Source organism: Protopterus annectens, chromosome 6.part1, assembly GCF_019279795.1.
Source record: "Protopterus annectens isolate FY-2018-M chromosome 6.part1, PAN1.0, whole genome shotgun sequence".
NCBI classification, from domain to species: Eukaryota; Metazoa; Chordata; order Ceratodontiformes; family Protopteridae; genus Protopterus; species Protopterus annectens.
The window spans coordinates 150,856,336-150,876,867 of NC_056738.1; the positions used below are offsets into that span (position 1 = coordinate 150,856,336).

The 20,532-nt window shown below is 44.3% G+C and overlaps 1 protein-coding gene across 3 annotated transcripts in view; it reads left to right on the top strand.

The window, feature by feature from the left end:
* The window catches only part of SPC25 (SPC25 component of NDC80 kinetochore complex), a 450,334-nt gene extending 440,130 nt beyond the window's left edge, over positions 1 to 10,204 (top strand). For all 3 annotated transcript variants that reach the window (XM_044075589.1, XM_044075588.1, XM_044075587.1), the window contains exon 6: positions 9,717 to 10,204. In XM_044075589.1, the coding sequence (XP_043931524.1) occupies positions 9,717 to 9,832 (116 nt within the window). In that variant the 3' untranslated portion in view covers positions 9,833 to 10,204. The remainder of the gene's footprint in view (positions 1 to 9,716) is intronic.
* The last annotated feature ends 10,328 nt before the right edge of the window (positions 10,205 to 20,532 follow it).

A 20,532-nucleotide genomic window follows, 5' to 3' on the forward strand; every position in this document is an offset into this window, starting at 1 on the left:
TGTTCGAGTGCTAATACAGCTGCAGTCCAGGTTTCCCTCCCTCCTTCCCTTCTTGGGACAGGCCTATAGGCTAACACATCCTCATACAACCTGATTGGGGTGATCTTTTATGATGTATTTGTTTGCAACTACTGTATTTTCATTATATTGCACTGCATTTTTACACAAATTTATGTATTGCCTTCCTTCTGGGGGCACCTGACATCTGGGGCAAGAAAAACTGAAGAAAATGGCGTTGGCTGGTTCCTTTATACCCCTGTCGCACTGACGTCAGGGAAGAAGCGACAACAACCGACGCCGGACCTAGACTTTGGAATTCGGCCGACCGAGGACCCGCCTGACGGCAGGAGAACCCATCTGTTATGACTGCAGCTGTATTAGCACTCGAACGTCTACATTTATGGTAGGTACAAAACTGTACTTTCTCCATACTGAAGAGTGCTTCGAGCGCATTCATTTTGAGATTTAAACTCCTGGCGTTGAGTAGCATAACCCTCATTTTTTTATTTGTGCTGTTTATGGAGGTGGGTTTGACTTTTGAGCCTTGCCTAAAAAAGGCACTATGGGGGTAGCAATAGCCTTGGCCAGTATTCGAATGCCTAGGGGTGACAGGTGCAAAGCTGTCTTTTGTGAAGCAACGAGGCCTGTTGAGCATGTCGTCTCAGGCTGACAAACACTGGATCCCCTTTGAATGACACCAGAAGCTTAGCCAATTGTTGAAATTGATAATTTTTTTTTCTTTATACTGCTGTATCATTCTTGGTGAGGGCAGGATGCTACTCGGGGTCAGGGTCATACCCGCCTGGGCTACATGATCAGAGAGCTCTTCCATGTCTCTTTTCATGTAGTCCAGGGAGGTACTTCTCAGGTCATTCACACCAATATGAACAATGACAGAGTCATATTTGTACTTATTCTGGAGTGACCTGAGTGCTTGTGTTATGTGGCGTATTCTGGCTCCCGACAGGCAGCTAACAGTAACCTTCTCCTTGTCCAGCCTAGTGAGTGGGACGTCAGTGTGCCCGACTATAGAGTCGCCTATCACTAGTGTGTTGGGTATGTTATTTCTCCTTAAGGGCTGTGATTGTGTAGCACACTGATTTTGTGTTTTATGTTGTCTGGTTTGTGACTGGCGGTGCAGGTTTTTTTGGGTGTCTGCTTTGGAGGTCTGTGATGCTTTTGCAGGTTTTTATTTAGAGCCTCCGAGTATGATTTTGTGTATTTATGTGTATTTTTGGCAGTGCTGGTTTAGTATGTCTATGTGAGGCTGGAGGTGTGGTGCAAGTGTTAACCTTCTCCTCATGACTGCCTATTCCAGTCTTGGGTGGAGAGATCGTAGCCTCCAATTTAGCTATATAATTGCATCTCTCGCGTATGTTAATGTTTTGTGGTAGGAGGAGAGGGTTGTCTGTGTACATGAGGCAGTTGTAACATTGCCTCAGGATACCCAGGTTCACCAGCTGGACTGGAGAGTATACCTGAAATTGCCCTTTAGTCATGCCTGAATAGTCGGGTGAGCTGCTTAGTCGCTTAGTTGGTGAGGGGTGAATAATGAGCCTTGTCCTGCTGGGCAATCAAGTGTCGGTGTATATTAGTGCTTGCTATTAGGTCTGAGCAAGTGCTGGACTGTAGGATGCTTTTTAAGTGCTTGGGTTGAGAGTTGGACTACTTTCAAGGGAAAAACTGAAGATGAGACTTGGTGGAGCCGGGATAAATTTAGCCCTAGCTAACCGGCGCTGCCCGGACATGCAAAACTGTGCAAACGTGGCTTTTACAGCAGGGTAATGAAAGAGATAGAAATTAGCCCAAAATGACCAATAAACTACTAATGTCTGGGCTGGAACCACTCCTCCAGGGACAGATGGCTGGTGAACAGAGAAACCTCCCTCTATCCAAATAAGTTATGGGCAACTCAGAAAAGTGTAACACAGCCCTGAATTCAGCACTAGCCTGAAAACTGGACTATACTAACTTAAAAAGGTGGGAAACAAGGACATTTTTTTTTAAAAGATAAGGCAAAAACAGTAAAAATACACTTAAAACAGCTTTAAACGACTACAAACAGTAAAAAATACATTTAAAACAGCTTTAGATGACTGCAAGCAATCAGAAAAGGCTTTTAAACAAATTACCAGTAAAAAAATCTCAAAACTGAGCCCTGTCCCTGTGGTCTTCAATCAGAAAAGTTCTAACTGCACACTCCTGCCTCTGGGGGTGCAGGGGAACCTTCTCCAAAAAAGAAGGCCTGGCTTAGTGCTCAAGTTATACAAACAGATTCAGCAGGCCTGGATATCTAGTCTGTGCTACAGCAAACCAGGCACACCAATTTCAGTAAGAAACAATTCAAATATGCAGGCACTATAAGCATTTAACCAGAAATTCCCAGCTCAGAAGGGCAGAGTCCGGCTTCTCCTCCCACAAGAGTGCAGACCATGAACCTTCTTGATGTAAAATAACTGACCTGAAGCCCAAGTGCTTAAACCAGAAGTAATACACTTTTAGAATAACGGACAACTGAGCCTTCAATCATCAGTTCCCAACTTAGAAGGATGTAAGCTTACCTGTCCTGCCACAACAGTGCAGACGACAAACCTTCTTAATGTAAAACAACTGGTCTGAAGCCCAAGTGCTTAAACCAAAAGGCTTAGAATTACACCAAGCAGTAATAAATACAATTGAGTACTTTTAAGATGAGCAGTAATAAATACAATTGAGTACTTTTAAGATGACACCAAAGCAAAATAAAGTAGGAAGAAACACAAATACAGCAAAAGCAGATGAAAAAAGTGCACTTTTTTTTTTTCTTGTTTTTTTGAGTGAGCAAATGAAATAGGCCTAGGAGGAGTGTCCAAATGCAAATTTACAAGAGGGGCAGGCATTTTCAAAGCCACCAGGATTAACACCAAAACAAAAGCAGGGAGGAAGGGTGGGGATCTAACTCTTGACTTCACCATCTGTTAGGTGAGGGAAGAAATTAGACAGGGAGATCTTCTGCTTCCTTCCGGTTCTTCCTTCCTTTTCACCTGCAGTGATGGCCAGACCCTCCTATAAGGATCAGGTTTAAGAGAAGGCCTATATTCCTGCTTTCGCAGATGCACTTGGTAAGAATATCAAACAGTTGCCATGTCTTCCTTTTCTACCAGGTGTCCTACTGATGTCTTGCCCTAGAAGTTAAACTATAGGGTAGATGGCCACCTGTAACAAAGTCCTAAGCATAATAACAGATGTTATGTAGTCCAATCTCGCCTACATTCTTACCCGTGGGTTCAGAGCCGAACCTCGGCTCCGACTCGACCATACTTTAGCTCGAATTCTTCAATTGGCTCATGGCTAAGCGGTATCCCATGCTGCAACGTGCCTATTCCCAGATCTCGTTTGCCGCTCGTACAGCTAGGACATGGTCCCGCTCTTGGCTGTGGCTAAGTACAATTTTTTGATTTATATTTCAATATAGTAGCTCCAAAAGCTATTTTCATAGCTAGCATGTGTGTTTTTCTTCTGCTGGTTGTGCGACTGGTTCTGTTGAATTTTTTTTTTTTTTTTTTTTTTGGAATCCCATTTCTTTCTTTGGTGTTTACGGGCTAGGCCCGTTTCAGTTAGAGAACCTAGTCCTCCCCTGTTTTTGTGTAGCAGACCTGTTAGCGGGTTTTTGTTGTTTGACTGTTTTTGGTGCCCTTATTCCCTGGGCTAGGCCCATTTAACTTAGAGGACCTAGTCCTCCCTGTGATTATCCCATGGTCTCTAGGCCGTTTAAGTTAGAAGCTGTAGTTTCCCACACTCTAACTTGGTTATTTTTGTTACTGTGATGGTGTCCCTACTGTTATTCCCTGTGTGTGTGTGTTCTTGCTGTCTACATGTCCAAGAATTCTAAAAAAATCACAGGCTTTCGGGCTTTAAAAAGTGTGTCAAATGCAATAATATGTCTTTGATGGATGGGCACTCTGTATGCGTGTATTGCTTGGGAGCTATTCATCTACAAGAATCCTGCTTGTTCTGTCACGCTTTCAGTCCCCGTGTGCTGCAAGAGAGGAAGAACAAGCTTATTTTAAAGGGATTGCTGAAACCTTCCTTTAAAGAAGACTTGGAGAGGTCTTCTAGTTCCAGATCCTCTCCTTCCAAACCAGACAAAAAATCCTCTAAGAAACGCTCTCTGGCTCCGTCAGATTCCTCGGAGCTGCCAGAGAAAACCACTAGGACTACAGTTGCTTCTTCGGCTCCATTGGCTTCAGGGCCGACAGAAGGCAGTGCATCTATGATGTCTACATCGGCTCACAGTTTATTGGAGCCAGTGACAGATTTATCAGTTTGGAGCCGGTCTCCAGTTTTTCGACCGGTTTCTCCGACTCACAGGTCTCCCTCTGCAGGGAGATCCAGATTCCCCAACCGTGTCCTCTAGGACCCTTTCCGATGATGAAGTCGATAGAATGGTGAGGAAACTGCTCCAATCATCGGTGCTGGTTAAATTGCTTTCGCCTCTGGCCCAGTTGGCTGCAGAGCCCATCCTCCCTTTATCTTTGGCTGTTCCTTCCCGAATTTTTCTTCTGAGCCAGAGCTGTCAGTTCCATCGGCCGCTGCGAGGTCGGTTCCAGTAGCCCCTTTTGGCATCTCGGCTCCAATCTCCACTCTGACCCTGTCGGTGCCGTCCACGGGGTCCAGGATTCACAGTTCACCGGTCGGAACCGAGATGGAGGTCTCAGGTTGATTATCTTTGGCTCCGTGCCTTCCTCTCGGCACTTCGGCTCGGGTGAGCATGGACCCGACATCGGCTTTGGACCTCATCTCCTTAGCTCAGAGGGCTACTACCGTATTTTCCACGGTTAGTTGGCCTTCAGAGCCGGAGGGATCAGCTTTCGAGGTCATGAGGAGTGTGCTGGCCAGGTCGTCAGCTGCATCTTATGGCACCAAAACTCTTCCCCCTCCAGCACTGATCTCAGTCTCAGATCACTCTCTAGGGACAGCGGAGATCTAAGGCCTCAGGATACCTCCATGAGTGGTCCCCAGCTTTCTGAGGCCTCCCCAGATTTTTTACCTGAGGAGCCCCCCCCCTCCCCCCCCCCAGAAAGAGTGTGTGCAAGGAGGAGGACATTGACTCCCAAGATGATTCTCACATCTGACACCGACCTCGAGGAGTGAGCGGGGTCCCCCACGTAGTCTTCTGACTATATCTCTTTGTCAGATATCTTCGAAATATTGAGACAGAGAGGCGACTGGCCATCCAAAGCCCCTTTTGAGGAGGAGTCGGTGTTCCTGAAGGCCTTTGGGTTTTTCCCCCGTTCGAGCTCCTGGACCTCGTTTGTCAAAAGGTGTGGGAAAATCCAGACACACTGGAACCAGTCCCTAGGAGTCCCAACAAGTTCTTGGCCGCTCCCCCTGATAAAGAATTTCTTACAAAAGGCATTCCAATTGATGCCATGGTGATGGAAGCAGCCACCAAGAAGGAACTTACAGAAACTTCATGTACCGTCCATCCCCCTAACGAGGAGTCCAGGGCTATGGACAGGTATGGGAAGCGCGTGTTCTCTTCAGTGGCCTTTACACTGCGGTCGCTGAACTATTTGTTCCATTTTACACTGCTCCAGAGAGATCTCCTAAAAGAGCTGGGAGATTCTCTACTGGGTAACGTTTCAGATGCGGTGGCTCAGAATGTGAATGCAAATTCTGTTACCAACTCCTCCATGAGGCTGATCTCTTACGCAGCCGAAGGAGCGAGCAGGGCTGCAAGTTCCGGAGTCTCTCTTAGGAGGCACTCCTGGATGCACCTGTGCAAATTCGCGGAGGCTTTCAAGTCTACCTTCACCAACGCCCCCTTTGACGGGGTTCATCCTTATTTAGAAGCAAAGTGAATGACACTCTCACTAGGTGTGAGCAGGAAGGAAAAACTCTGTCTGCCGTGGGAGTCTGTTTTTCCATGCCTTCCAGACCTTATCCCAAGGGCCAGAAGGGTGTAAAAATGTGGTTCAGAAAGTTGCAGAGGTTTTTTCACGATGCACAGAGTGATTTCCCCCTCCAGAGACAGAGGAGGGGGTGGAAATTCAGGTAGACACCGCCCTAGAGGCAGAGGAGGCCTGCGTAACCTGGGTGACCCGCGATTCCTTTCGTGGTTCTCCCTACCAGCGCTCCTGAGGGGAAGCCCAACTTGTGCGTCTCTGGAGCCAGTCGGGGGTCGCATTTCTCTATACCCAGAAGCCTGGCGAGACATCATCCAAGACGAGTGGGTATTAGAGATAATTTCCAGAGGTTATCATATTCCCTGTCTTTTTTATCCTTCTCCAAACAAAAGAATCCCAGACGTGTTCCACCCAGTCAAAGGGATTCCACAACTTTCGAAGTACACAAGTTGCTGTCAGAGGGAGCCATCCAGCCTGTCCCGTCAGACCAAGTAGGATTAGGGACTTACTCCAGATTAATTTTGGTGCCGAAAAGAACAGGGGACCTGAGACCCATTTTGGATCTCAGCCATTTGAACCTCCATGTAGAGAAGTCCAAGTTCCGTATGGTCACATTACAGTCAATTCTCCCGTTATTATGGAAAGATGTAGGGATGTGCTCGATCGACCTCAAGGATGCTTACTACCATATCAAAATGGACAGGGCATCCAGAAGTCACCTACGCTTCCGGCCGGGAGCCAGTCATTTTCAGTTTCGCGCCCTGCCTTTTGGTCTCACCACAGCCTTCAGGGTGTTCACCAAATGCATCGCAGTGGTAACGGCTCACTTGAGACATCAGGGATTCCAAGTGTTTCCGTACCTGGACGACTGACTCCTGTCTGCCACCACCAGGCATCTATGCTACAGACCAGAGACGCCACTATTGCACTGTGCCAAAGTCTGGGAATTACTTTGAATTGGGAAAAGTCTGCCTTGTTGCCCTCGCAGCGTGTTACCTTTATCGGAGCCAAATTAGACACTGTGCTCATGTGGGATTTCCTACCAGAAGAGAGAATTCAGGTTTTACAGCAGCAAGTCTACGCTTTGCTGCCAGTGAAGAAGGTCAAGGCAAAAGTGGTCCTCAAGTTGTTAGGGACCATGGCTGCCACAATTATGCTAGTTCCTCTTGCAAGACTACACATGAGGCATCTTCAGTGGCTACTTTTTGTCCAATGGTCTCTACAGCATCTCCTGCTCTCCCATCTTATTTTAATTACAGACAGGTGCAAGCAGGATCTGCGCTGGTGGCTTCAGACCAGCAATCTCAATGCGGGTATGCCTTTCATTTTTCCTACTCTGGTTGCTACGGTGACCACGGATGCCTCCCAGATCGGGTGGGGGGGCATTATCTCGGCAGGACAGTCCAAGGCACGTGGCAAGAACACTAGATCCATTTGCATATCAATGTCTTGGGAGATGAGAGCGGAGCTATTAGCGTTGCAAGCACTTCAAGGCTTTCTTCTCATGGGACAATTGCAATCCACTCAGACAACATGTCAGTGGTATGGTAACAGGGAGGAACTCTGTCGTATCCCCTTTGCAGAGAGGCACTTCGAGTGTGGCAGTGGGCAGTATCTTCTCGGCGCCTTCTAGTGGCAACGTACATACCTGGGAAGTCCAACATGATTGCCGACAGGCTGAGCAGAGCTATTCTGATGCCTCACGAGTGGTCCCTGATTTTTCTGCAGGTGGGATCAGCCTTGCTGCAATCTATTTGCCAAATGTAGCAGCTATGTCACACTTATCCCCCCGAAAGGGGAGGCACCCAAGTACACTCTAGTTTACGATTGGCCCTCTGGTCTTCTCTATGCCTTCCCTCCAATCCCCCTGATAAAGAAGGTTATTCAGAAAGCACAATCCTTTGGAAGCAAAAGGATACTGATTGCACCACACTGGCCTCGTCAGATCTGGTTTCGTTTTCTCCACCCTTATCTAATGGACGATACATGGATTCTGGACCCAGAGCCAGATCTGTTGACTCATATGTCAGGGCAGTTCATTCAGACCCTCAGGTTGACAGCATGGCTGCTCCAATTCCGTCCCTAGTCAGGCTTCATGATTTTTCACCTGAGGTGGTTCATATTCTGTCTTCTTCCCACAAGCCTTCTACTAGGAAGATTTATTCCAGTAAGTGGAAGAGATTCTCCATTTGGGCTCATGAAAGGCAGATTGATCCCTATACAGCTCCCATTTCATCAGAATTTCTTTCTCAACTGTTCAGCCAGGTATTAGCTGCGGCAACTGTCAAAGTGCAGTTGGCAGCCATTTCTACTTTTCATGTTGCTAATGAACCCAATCTAATGGCGCACAGACTTTGAAGGGTTTTTCTGAAAGGGACTGTGCTATTTCGACCTCCAATCTTTGATCCTGTAATGCCATGGGACCTTAATTTTGTTACAGCTGCTTACCTCGCATCCTTATGAGCCCGCGGCAACCTGTGACATTAAATTTTTGTCTTGGAAGGCAATCTTTTTGATAGCCATCACTTCGGCTAGGCGGGTCTCTGAACTCCAAGCTTTATTGGTTCAGCCCCCTTACTTGGTATTTCACAAGGATAGGGTTTCGCTAAGACCTAATCCTTCATTTATGCCTAAGGTTACTTCGGTGGTCAGCCTCAACCAGTCCATTGAGCTGCCTGCATTTTTCCCTGAATTCTCTAACAGGGCAGAATTTAAGTTTCATCAGCTAGATGTCCACAGACAATTGCGTTTTTATTTACATAGAACAAAAGATATTAGGAAATCTGATCAACTCTTTGTCTCGTTTACAGACAAGAGACTCAGGACTCCAGTTTCTAAAGTAACTCTGTCCAGATGGATTTCTAGTTGCATTTCCTTCATCTATACTTCAAATGGCAAGGAATTACCCTTTAAAGTGAAGGCTCATTCTACACTTTCGGTGTCTACTTCTACTGCCTTTCAGGCTGGGATGTCTGTGGATGATATTTGTGCTACAGCCACTTGAGCATCTCCTCACACCTTTATTAGTCACTGCAGATTGGATCTGATATCAAGAGGCAGATCCTCCTTTGGTTCCACAGTGCTCAGGAGTATTTTCCAGTGAGCCACCCAAGGTTTAGGTGCTAGGCACGCTGTCCCACGGGTAAGAATGTAGGCAAGATTGGACTACATAACATCAATAAATTATGTACTCACCATAACGTTTGATGTATGTAGTCCATCTCGCCTCACATTCTTACTAACCCACCCACCTACCCCCTCCTGGAGGATCTAGAGGTTGAGTCTCTGTTTCCAGCACTCCTCCTTGATGTGTTGAGTTGGTTCTTCTCAGTGTGTTGGTATGTGTGTATGTGAGCTTGCAGCAAACAAGATCTGGGGATAGGTGCATTGCAGCATGGGATACCTCTTAGCCACGAGCCAATTGAAGACTTCGAACTAGAGTATGGCCGAGTCGGAGCCGAGGTTCGGCTCCGAACCCACGGGTAAGAATGTGAGGCAAGATGGACTACATACATTGAACGTTATGGTGAGTACATAACTTCTTGTTATTCTGTAGCACTGATCCTAGATAGCTTTCGAACATCTGGTCTTCTAGTGAGTATGCTTGCACAACTCTACTGTCTTACTGCTTCAGGACTTTTGTCTCTGTATTTCTCAGAAAATCTACTAGTAAGGTAAGTTTCTTACTATGCAAATAAAATGTTAACTGATGTTTACATATGGTGCTTTAATTTCAGGCACTTGTTTTCCTGTATTAAATACTGTAGAAAGCTGCTGCATTTTAATTTTCCCATTAAGAGAACTAAAGAAAATTATTTTTTTTTCCAGTGACCTCTTGTGACCCACCACTGGAGTGCATGCCTCTACTGGAACAGAAAGTTAGGGAAACTAACAACTTCTCCGCCTTTCTCGCCAACATCAGAAAAGCTTTTCTGCAGCTTTAGCATGCAATAAAACCAGTGTTTTTGTTAAGTTAAAGTTTGGGATGGATTGTGTCAGGTTTTTATGAACTTGAAATCTTTCACCAGTATTATATGTTTGCTAAGAGTTCAGGCCAGTTTTGGCTTTTTACTAGGTTAGATTAAGTGCATGTGTCATATTTTTTTTATTTGTCTTTGATGTAAATATGCACCCCATTTTTGTCTATTATAGAAATTTTGTACCAGACTAAACTTGTCTAGCTTGGTGACCAGCACTTCCATAAACCTTAATGTTTCCCCCTGTACATATGTATATATTTTATGCAGCTACTATGTATGCTATAGTTTTTAATGCAAAACCATGAGTGTTTAATTAAAATTAAGCACTGAACAGAATATCTGTATTTATTTATTTACTTTCACTTGCTGTTGTAATAACAGATTGGATTTCAGAAAAAATGTACAGTTGGGGCAACACACTCCACTGCAGATGTCCGCTTGTTTCCAACATTAGTGATTCCAATAAAGGTCTTCCGTGGATCCCTCATTCCTTAATATAGTAATATAATGTGATGAATTAAATAAATCCATCATTAATGTAGTCCCTACACCTTATTCCAGAGCATGTCAGCCCTTTTGACTCAAAGTTTGGACAAATTATAAATTAGCATCTCATATTGAAATAACATTGTGCACGCTATTTTCCTTTATAGGCAGTGGGAGCCAGGCATGGGCAGTGTTAAAGTGAGCCACTGTCTAGATACAACATGCACACCTTATTCCAGAGCATGTCAGCCCTTTTGACTCAAAGTTTGGACAAATTATAAATTAGCATCTCATATTGAAATAACATTGTGCACGCTATTTTCCTTTATAGGCAGTGGGAGCCAGGCATGGGCAGTGTTAAAGTGAGCCACTGTCTAGATACAACATGCTGTGAGTCAGAGTTTGCAATACTACACCATATGGTGTTTTAGGAGCCTGATGCCCCCCATTCAGAGTGGACATTGTCAAAGTACTGCCTGATGCTCTAGGTGGAAATGAACCTGGGTAGAGATTCCTCCCCACTGAGGTGGATAAGGAAGATTTTTTAGTATTGTCTCTTGAAAATGTGAACCATTGCAAAACTTGGATGGTTACTCACTAGTCTGTGTCAAACTGGTGTGAAGTAACAATTATGCAATGTGTGTGTCTGTGTCTGAGTGTAGAATGTCTTGCAGAAATGACATACACTAGTGAGTGATTGCTATGATTTGTGTATGATTAAGATTGCTGTATCTTGGAGAATTTCTTTTTCTCTGAGGTATGATGATATAGTTTGGTATGTAGGTAGCAGTAATGTGTTGGGTGCAGCCTCCCCATTTCAGAGAGTATGGGGGGACATAGCTGCATACAAAAAAATGTGTATAATGTTAGAAGTGTTATCATTGCACTATCTATCACTGCTGCACTGCTTTTAATGTTGAAGTCATGTCCATAGTGTTCTTGTATCTAGCTGATTCTGAGCAACACCTATAAAACACCTACAACCAGACACTGGTCAGTTGTATTTACATAACTACTTAGTGCTGTAGTAGGCTTCCCTGCACTTGGTCAAGTGTGAATGGCAAAACATTCCAGTTCAAGTTCACTTCCCTCTTCTGCAACCCTCCTATTGCTGTACCCCTTAGGGAGTCGCTGCTGGTATAGTTTCTTTTTGAACTGGGAGTGATTTAAAGAGTTTTTTCTTTTCATTTTTCTCCTTATTTGTGCGAATGTGGAGTAAATGTATTTATATAAGAGAAAGGGGGTGTGGAGTAAATATATTTATATAAGAGAAAGGGGGTGTGGAGTTAATGTATTTATATAAGAGAAAGGGGGTGCAGGGAGGTTTGCTTACCTACAGAAAAAAAAAATGACGTGTTTTTTGATTCAAAGTTTCAGTTGGTTTATTTTGTCTTTTGTAGCTTCTACCAGTGTTGACTCAACAAGTTGTAGTCCCCCACCCCACCATGAGCCAATACATTGACGATACCAATGTTTTGTGTTGTATCGTGAACACTGGCATTTGTTAACCTTGGTCTGCTGTAGTGTTTTTAGTGAGGCATGGCACTTAACACCGCATGCTCCCTCTTATGCTTGGACCTTGCCTCAGTGGGTTGTTAGTACCTGTAGCTGGACAAACTATGGTTATATAAAGATGCAGGGTTCTACACTTTATAAAAACAGTACAGACAGGCTAGTGGCTTGTAGATGTCAGCACAGGTTTGTCACTGTGATAAATTTATATTCTGTGAAGGTTAGACTGATCCAAAAGCATGTCATAGCACTAGTCTTTGTAGCAGGAGACTTTATTTTGTAGTGTTTGTTTAAATTTGGATCCTAGTTGCACCACAGTATGAATTTTCCTATGGTTAATAACTGATGCCTGTCATTGTTCATGTGTGGCACACTTCCTTATTCAACACCATTGTCAATTACTTTTGCAAATTGCACATTGGATGTACAGGGCAGACTGAGTACAGCAGTTTTTTTGTTTATCCACTTCCACGCACCACCTTAGCATATTGTGACAGGCCCTTCAGTATTATTGGTGCACAGTTATTTTGTCACAGTGATCACATGCAGGCCCTTCAGTATTATTGGTGCACAGTTATTTTGTCACAGTGATCACATGCACATTCTCCCACATTGCATCACTTTGCATACTCTACAGCATTGACCTCCCTATAAGACAGCTGCATTATAAGCACTGGTAGCAAGCAGTCTTACAATTGTACTAGCAGATATCCAATGTCATTGACGGCCATTGTTTTTCACTGGGAATAGATAATGCAGTCTGTTATCATAAAATGACATGGAGTCTCATTAGTCTGTCTTTTCAGATGCTCTCAGTCTACGCAGAGTCAGGCTAGTACCACCTTCTTTTACTTCCTTCCTCTGATGTATGCCTTGCAGTGCAGGTTAGGGCATCGACGACCTTGTGGCAAAGACCTTCCACTATGCTGCACCATTTTTTGAATCTGGTCCAGTAATACATTAGCCCATTACTTTTCCCCCAGAACTGTTCTTTGCAAACTAGCTTTTTACAAAGAAAGTGGTAATTTTGTCTTCAAATTGCACATACTATGAAGTGCTTTGCTTTTCATGGCTGGCCACCTTTATTACTTCTTTTAAAATTGCTCGATTAGAACTCTGAATTGACACCTCCAACATATGGAATTAGATATGCAGGATCATTTTCCATTTTGTTTTCCCACCAAGAGCTTAATTAAAAATGTACAGTGTATAATTTCCAAGTTATTACTAATAAAGCATATGTATACACGTCTCCTTTTGGCATGACTTTACTAATGAAGTACATTCTTGTACTAGTGATGTTTGACATGGCTAGGTAAACTGAAAAAAAGTTCTGTTTAATGTGCCATTATAAACCATACATCAGCATATTCTCTTACACCAGCATATTCTCTTACACAGTGTTAGTGTTGGTTATCTAAGAGAGCTAAGAAAAAAAAAAGTCTTTGAATTTACAGGAAGTTTACAGAGTGATCCTTGTGTCTGGATTCTTACAGCCATGATTCTAGGAAAATATACTACCACCTGTTTAGATGTTCTTCGTGTTTCACTGTTGCAGTCATCACATATGTGTTATCTGCTTGCAGTAGCCCTCAGTCGGCCTGATTAGCAAAGTCTTAGGTCCTGCATCGGTTGCTGTCTCATCTTCCATGACGTCAGGTAGTCAGGGGTGTAAAGCATGCAGCCGACGCCATTACATCAGTCTTTCTTGCCGTGCGGTGCCCAAAGCAGAAACAGTTATCAAGTGTTGGTCGGATGACTCCTGAAATTTTCATTTTTGAGTTTCAGAACCGAAGTCTTCAACTAAGCTAAGTACCTCGTTGGGGAACCTTTTTCTTGCTCTAAACCGATGTCAATAAAAGTTAATTGTATTTCTTGTGGAAAGCAAATACCTCATAAAGATTTTCATTCGTACTGCATTCCATGCTTAGGCCCAGATCACGACGTACCTCGCTGTTGGTTTTGTGCCTTATTCAAACCTCGAACTATTCGTTGTCTGTTTATTTACGCTTCTAAATATTTTGGTACTCGGTTCAGTTATCCAGAAATGGCTTCGGTAAGCCACCCAACTACCGACATTCTGAAAAAATGCAAAGACAGAGACAAACTGCATAGGTCCAAAGCTGCCGACAGCACTTCAAAGCTAGTCGCTAGTTCGCCGGTATTCAGTGAGGTGCTTTCACAGCCCCTGATACCCGCTACTTCAGATTCTCAGGCCTCTACTGAGACCCATTCAGAGTCTGGTATGCCACAAGATGCTTTGACTGTGGAACCTGCGGATGTCTCTACCTTGGATGGGTCCGGAGCCGCAGTGCAGGCACCGGCTTCTGAGGATGTATTCAGGCCTACTGACTTGCATATTACACTGCCGCCATCTTCTTCTTCAAGGCCTAAAACTCGATCCATGCCTAGAAAACCGACGCCCAGACCAACATGGTCCGGCCCCTGTGTCTAAAAATCAAATGATAAGAATGGCTGAAGACCATATTACTCTAATCAGGGGAAGCCATCCTTCCCCCCTCTAGGAGACCTAGAACTGATTTTCCTTCTGATTCTTCTGATCAGGACTCTGAAATTTCTGTTTTCTCTAATGACCAGGATTTACCTTTATCTACCTATGAAGATTCTGATGCATATGACTCCATTCCCTCTGCTTCCCCTCCAGAGGATTTCTCTTTTGGTGAATCCTTGCATGCTCTTGGGGAGCATTTTCGCTGGGGAAAGCCAGGATTACTCTGACTCCAAAAAGAGGCTTAGGGATTTCTTACTCCTGCCCCAACACAGGCCTTTAGCTATCCCTCCTGTACTGGACATTGTTGATGATGCCTTCTTGGAATCTAGCCTGGCCCTTGACTCTTTACCTCCCAGAAAACCTGATAGGTATTACAGGGTTCCTGACTCTCAAGTTCCTTTTCAAAAATCTTACTGCGGATCCTGAGACCATTTCACAGGGACCCAAGGGCATTTAAGGCTACTACTGCCAAAAATCCTACCCCGTCTGATAGAGGTTCCAGGGCGCCGGATAGATGAGGTAAGAAGGTATACACTTCTGCAACCTTGGCCATTAGGGCCTTAAACTGCCAGTTTCATATGTTAAAGTATCAGCAGCATATTATTGGATTGCTTAAACAAAAAATTATGTTGATTCCTGACTGTGCTGAAAATAAAGATTTGCAGGATTTAATGCATTCTGTTGAACAAGTTGGAAAACATAGTTTGCAATGTGGTTTTGATTCATTAGAGGCATCTTGCAGGGCTGCTGTCACTGGGTCTGTACTTAGAAGGCATGCTTGGCTTAAGGAGCAATCTTTGCCAGATCATGTTAAAGCTAAATTGCTGAATGCTCCCTTAAACCAAGACCGCCTGTTTGGCAACAAAGCAGAAGTAGTACTTAAAAAGATGGAGGAAAAAGCTAAATCTATGCAAACTGTTAAAGATTTCCTGCAAGTACAGTCTCCCAGATTTAGTAGGCTTTGGTACTCTAAGAATTGGTCCTTTCTTGCCTCTTCTAGGCCTTCTCAGTCCAAACCCAGAACCAGCAGAACACCCAGGCTGCAGTCCCAAGGTACTCACAGGACTAAGCAGTGGGGGAGCTCCCACTTCCAAAGCAAGGAGTTGTAAGACTCCCCCCATGGTAAACTGTCTCAGTGACTTAACTTTAAACCTTCCAAGCCCTGCACAACTGACTGTTCCTTTAGGGGGAAAGATTGCCCTGCAGGCAAAAAATTGGAAACTCGTTACCCGGGACAAATGGGTTTTAAACAGTTTCCCACTTCCACTCCTTACCAACCCCATACGGTTGGCCAGATCTACCCCCAAATCAGTGGGCAGAGGCTCAAAAGCAAGTTCTCTATCTTTTAAGCATCAGGGCTATTCAACCTGTCCCAGAAGAAGAATGGGGACAAGGTTTCTACTCAAGACCTTTTCTGGTACCCAGAAAAGACGATTCCTGGCATCCTATCCTGGACCTGTCTATCCTAAATACATTTTTTTTAATCCCAAAATTCAAGATGCTAACTCTTCATCAGCTGCTTCCTATGCTAGGCAAAGATTTGGTTGGTTGGCAACATTGGATTTAAAGGAAGCCTACCTGCACATCCCAATAAGGGAATCTTGCAGAAGATACCTACACTTCAAAGCAGGCTACATGCACTATCAGATGTTCTTCGTGTTTCACTGTTTCAGTCATTACATTTTAGTAATCTGCTGGCAGGTTGCCCTCAGTCGGCCTGAATTCCAAAGTCTTGGGTCCTGCATCAGCTGCTGTCTTCTCTTCCATGACGTCAGGTCGTCGGGGGTATAAAACATGCAGCCGACGCCATTTTCTTTGGTCTTTCTTGCTGCACGGTGCTCGAAGCAGAAGCATTTCGCAAGTGCTGGTCGGCCGACTACTGAAATATTCGTGTTTGACTTTCAGAACCGAAGTCTTCAATAAAGCTAAGTACCCTGTTGGGGAAACTTTTTTCTTGCTTTTTACCGATGTCAGAAAAAGTTAATAATTGTATTACTTGGAAGCAAATACCTCATAAGGATTTCCATTTATACTGTATTCCTTGCCTAGGCCTTGACCACAACGTGCCTGGCTGTCGGTTTTGTGCTAGATTTAACCAACGCGCTATTAAGCATCTGTATATTTTTACATCTAAGTATTTTGGAAACAGATTTAACTACCCAGAGAAGTCGTCTGATAGCAATCCGACTACATAAAAAAAATGCAAAGAAAAGGACAGAGAAAGGCAGTTGAGATCCAAAACCGACGAAGCTTCTCCTAAGCCAGTCGCCGGTACTCATTGAGGCGCTTTCGCAGCCTCTGATACCTGCTACCTTCGAGTCGCAGGCCTCTACCAACACCCATGTGGAGTCGGGCATGCCGCAAGATACTCAAGGTATTGGACCAACGGATGTATCTCCCTCAGATGGGTCCGGAGCCGCTGAGCAGGCACAGGCTTCTGAGGGTGTATTCAGACCTCAACATTTTTACATCAAACCGACGAAAGCTGCAAAACCAAAGGCAAAGACACCTAAAACTAAAAAACTGACGCGTGAGCCACGTGCACAGGCCTCTATGCCTAAAAAACAGATGATCAAAATAGCTGAAGACCTTATTACCTTGATCAGGGGTACCCATCCCCCTCCAGATAAGAGGCCTAGGCAAGACACTGACTATGAATCTTCAGATCATGTTTCTATTTCTTCTGATTCCTCTTCTGATCAGGAATTATCTTTATCTCCCTATGAGGATTCTGATGCTGAGGAGTCCATTCTATCTGCATCTCCTCCTGAGGATTATTCATTTGGAGAAACCTTTGCATACTTTGAGGGAGCATTTTCACTGGGAGAGTCAAGACTTCTCAGAATTAAAAAAGAGGCTCAGGGATTTCCTCCTCCTCCGTCAGCACAAGCCTTTAGCCATTCCCCCTGTGTTAGACATTGTGAATGATGTTTTTTCAGAGTCAAGCCTGACCCCTGAATCTCTACCTCTGGCTCCCAGTAAGCCTGACTGGTATTACAGGGTCCCTGACTCTCTTAAATTTTTATTTAGAAACCCTGCTTAGATCGTGAAACTATTTCACAGGGTCCTAAGGGAGTTAAGGCCTCAACAGCAAAAAACCCTACCCCTTCCGACAGAGATTCCAGGCCGCTGGACAGATGGGGAAAAAAGGTTTATACATCTGCAACCTTGGCAATCAGGGCCTTAAACTGTCAATTTCATATGCTTAAGTGCCAACAACATGTTATGGGATTGCTGAAACAGAAAATTATGTTGATTTCAGAATGTGCAGAAAATAAGGAATTGCAGGAAGTATTGCATGCAGCTGAACAAGTTAGAAAGCATACTTTACAATGTAGTTTAGATTCTTTAGAGGCCTCCTGCAGGGCCGCAGTTACTGGATCTGTGATTAGGAGACATGCCTGGTTAAAGGAACAAAATTTGCCTGATCATGTTAAAGCTAAATTACTAGATGCACCTTTACAGCATGATTCTCTGTTTGGTATTAAGGCAGAAGAGGTTTTAAAGAAAATGGAAGACAAAGCTAAGTCTATGCAAACTGTTAAAGATTTTCTTACAAGTGCAGCCACCTAGATTCAGTAGACACTGGCCTACAAAAAATTGGTCCTTTCCTGCGTCAGACAGAGCTCAAAGGGGCAAATCCAGACGCCCTAAGGGTTCCAGGTACCAGGCTCAAGACTCATACAGGTCAAAGCAATGGGGCACATCCATCTACAAATCTGGAGGAGATAAAGTGCAAACCTACAGAAAGCAATCCCAATGACTTCCCTGTGCCTACACCAAGCACTTATCTTTTGGCAGCACCCATAGGGGGAAAAATTAGCACTTTTTGCACAAAATTGCAGTTGTTAACCCAGGGCAAGTGGGTACTGAACATCATATCACAGGGATACAAATTCCATTTCCACACTCTGCCCATGCCAAATGGTTGGCCAGACCTGCCAAAAAAACAATGGGCAGAGGCACAGAAACAGGTGACATCCATCATGGATATGGGGGCCATTCAGATGGTACCTGAACAGGAAAAAGGACAAGGTTTTTAATCAAGACTGTTCTTGGTACCCAGAAAGGACAAGGCCTGGCGGCCACTACAGGATTTATTGATTTTGAAACACATACCTGGACATTCCAAAATTCAAAATGCTCACTTTGCAGCAGCTTATGCCCATGCTGGGTAAGAATGTTTGGCTGGTGACTTTAGACTTAAAAGCGGCATACCTGCATGTCCCAATAAGACAGTCGTGCAGAAGATACCTCAGATTCAAGGCTGGCTTACTGCATTACCAATTCCCTGCACTGCCCTTTGGCTTATCTACTGCGCCCAGGTTCTTTACAAAGTGCCTGGCACCAGTAATTGCATTTTGCAGACAAAGAAGTATTCAAATATATCCTTACTTGGACGACTGTCTCATTCAAGCAGAGAACAAGGACACTCCTCTACGACACCTGGCGTTTGTGAAAAGGCTTCTAGCAGGCCTAGGGTATACAATAAACAAAAATAAATCACAACTGGTGCCCCCTCAAAAGATAACATTCCTGGGTGCAAGCTTGCATACAACTGCCCAGATGGCTTACCTCATGCCAAACAAAGGCACCTGACTACTTACTTCACACTGATGACAACAAAAACCCAGCCTTCTGCAAGACAAATTCTGCAGGCTCTGGGCTTCATGGCATCCTGCATTCTACTAATTCCATATGCAAGACTGCATATGAGGAAACTTCAATGGTACCTAAAAAAGTTTATGGAGTCAGCATTCACACAGTCTGGAAACAATGATTCCTCTCATCCCCTGCCTGCAACAGGAGTTTTTATGGTGGGTAAAGGCCTGTCACCAAAACATGGGACGGCTTTTCACTCTACCCCCTGCCAGCCAAACCTTAACAATAGACTCATTGGATTATGCCTGTGGGGCCCACATGGCAGGAAGATGCATTCAGGGCATATGGGCACCAAACCAAATCCATCTACATATCAACCAGAAAGAGATGCTAGCCATTCAAAATGCCCTAACAACATTCAAGGACTTACTTCATCCAGGACAACTACTGATTAAGACAGGCAACACCACAGTCATGTGGTATATAAACAAGCAAGGGGGCACACACTCATAACCCCCTTTGCAGATTAGCCATGGCATTGTGGGACACAGCTTTGACATTCCAGATAAATCTCCAGGCTCAATTCCTGCCAGGAAAACAAAACACTGGTAGACGATTTAAGCAGAAACCTTATGGATCATCATGAGTGAAAACTAAATCCACAAGTATTCAGCATAACAGAGAAATGGGGATGCCCAGACATAGATCTATTTGCCTTTCCTCAAAATTATCAACTGAAAAGATTCTGCACAAGGACTTGCGCCTTTCCTCCTCTGCCTCTTCCACCCAAGGTCCTCCTAAAAGTCAGACAAGAGAAGCCAAAGATGATATTAATTGCCCCGGACTGGCCCCGCCAATACTGGTACCCAATCCTAAGGAACTTGTCTCAATACCCAGCTTGGATCTTGCCTCAAAGACCATAACTACTGTCCCAGCAAAACAATCAGATCCTGCACAATCAACTACAGACTCTGAACCTGGCAGCATGGCTAATCAGGTAATCATACCAACACCTCTCAGTAAAGCTGTGATGGATGTCATTTTGGAAGCCAGAAGGCCTAGTACTAGAAAATATTATGCTGACAAATGGAAGAAATTTTGTGCTTGGAATCCAGCACAAGGAACTGATACAGCAGTACCACATATTCCTCAGATATTGCAATACTTAACTGAGATGCTTGACAAGGGCCTATCTTTCCTCATCAATCAAAATCCATGCCTCTGCCATTTTGGCTCATTACAATACAGCGCCACCAATCTTTTCTCATCCCTTACTAAAACAGTATCTTAGAGGAGCCAAAAACCTAAGGTCTCCTAGAAGATCACCATTACCTGCATGGGACCTCAATTATGTGTTGGAAAAGCTCACCCTGCCTCCATTTGAACCAGCCTCTGATATAAAGTTCTTATCATGGAAGATAGCCCTACTACTAGCAATTACTTCAAGAAGGGTTTCAGAGCTACAGATCCTCATGGCTGTAGAGCCTTTTATCATATTTTACCGAGACAGGGTGTCTGAGGACAAATCCTACTTTTATGCCTAAGGTGGTTT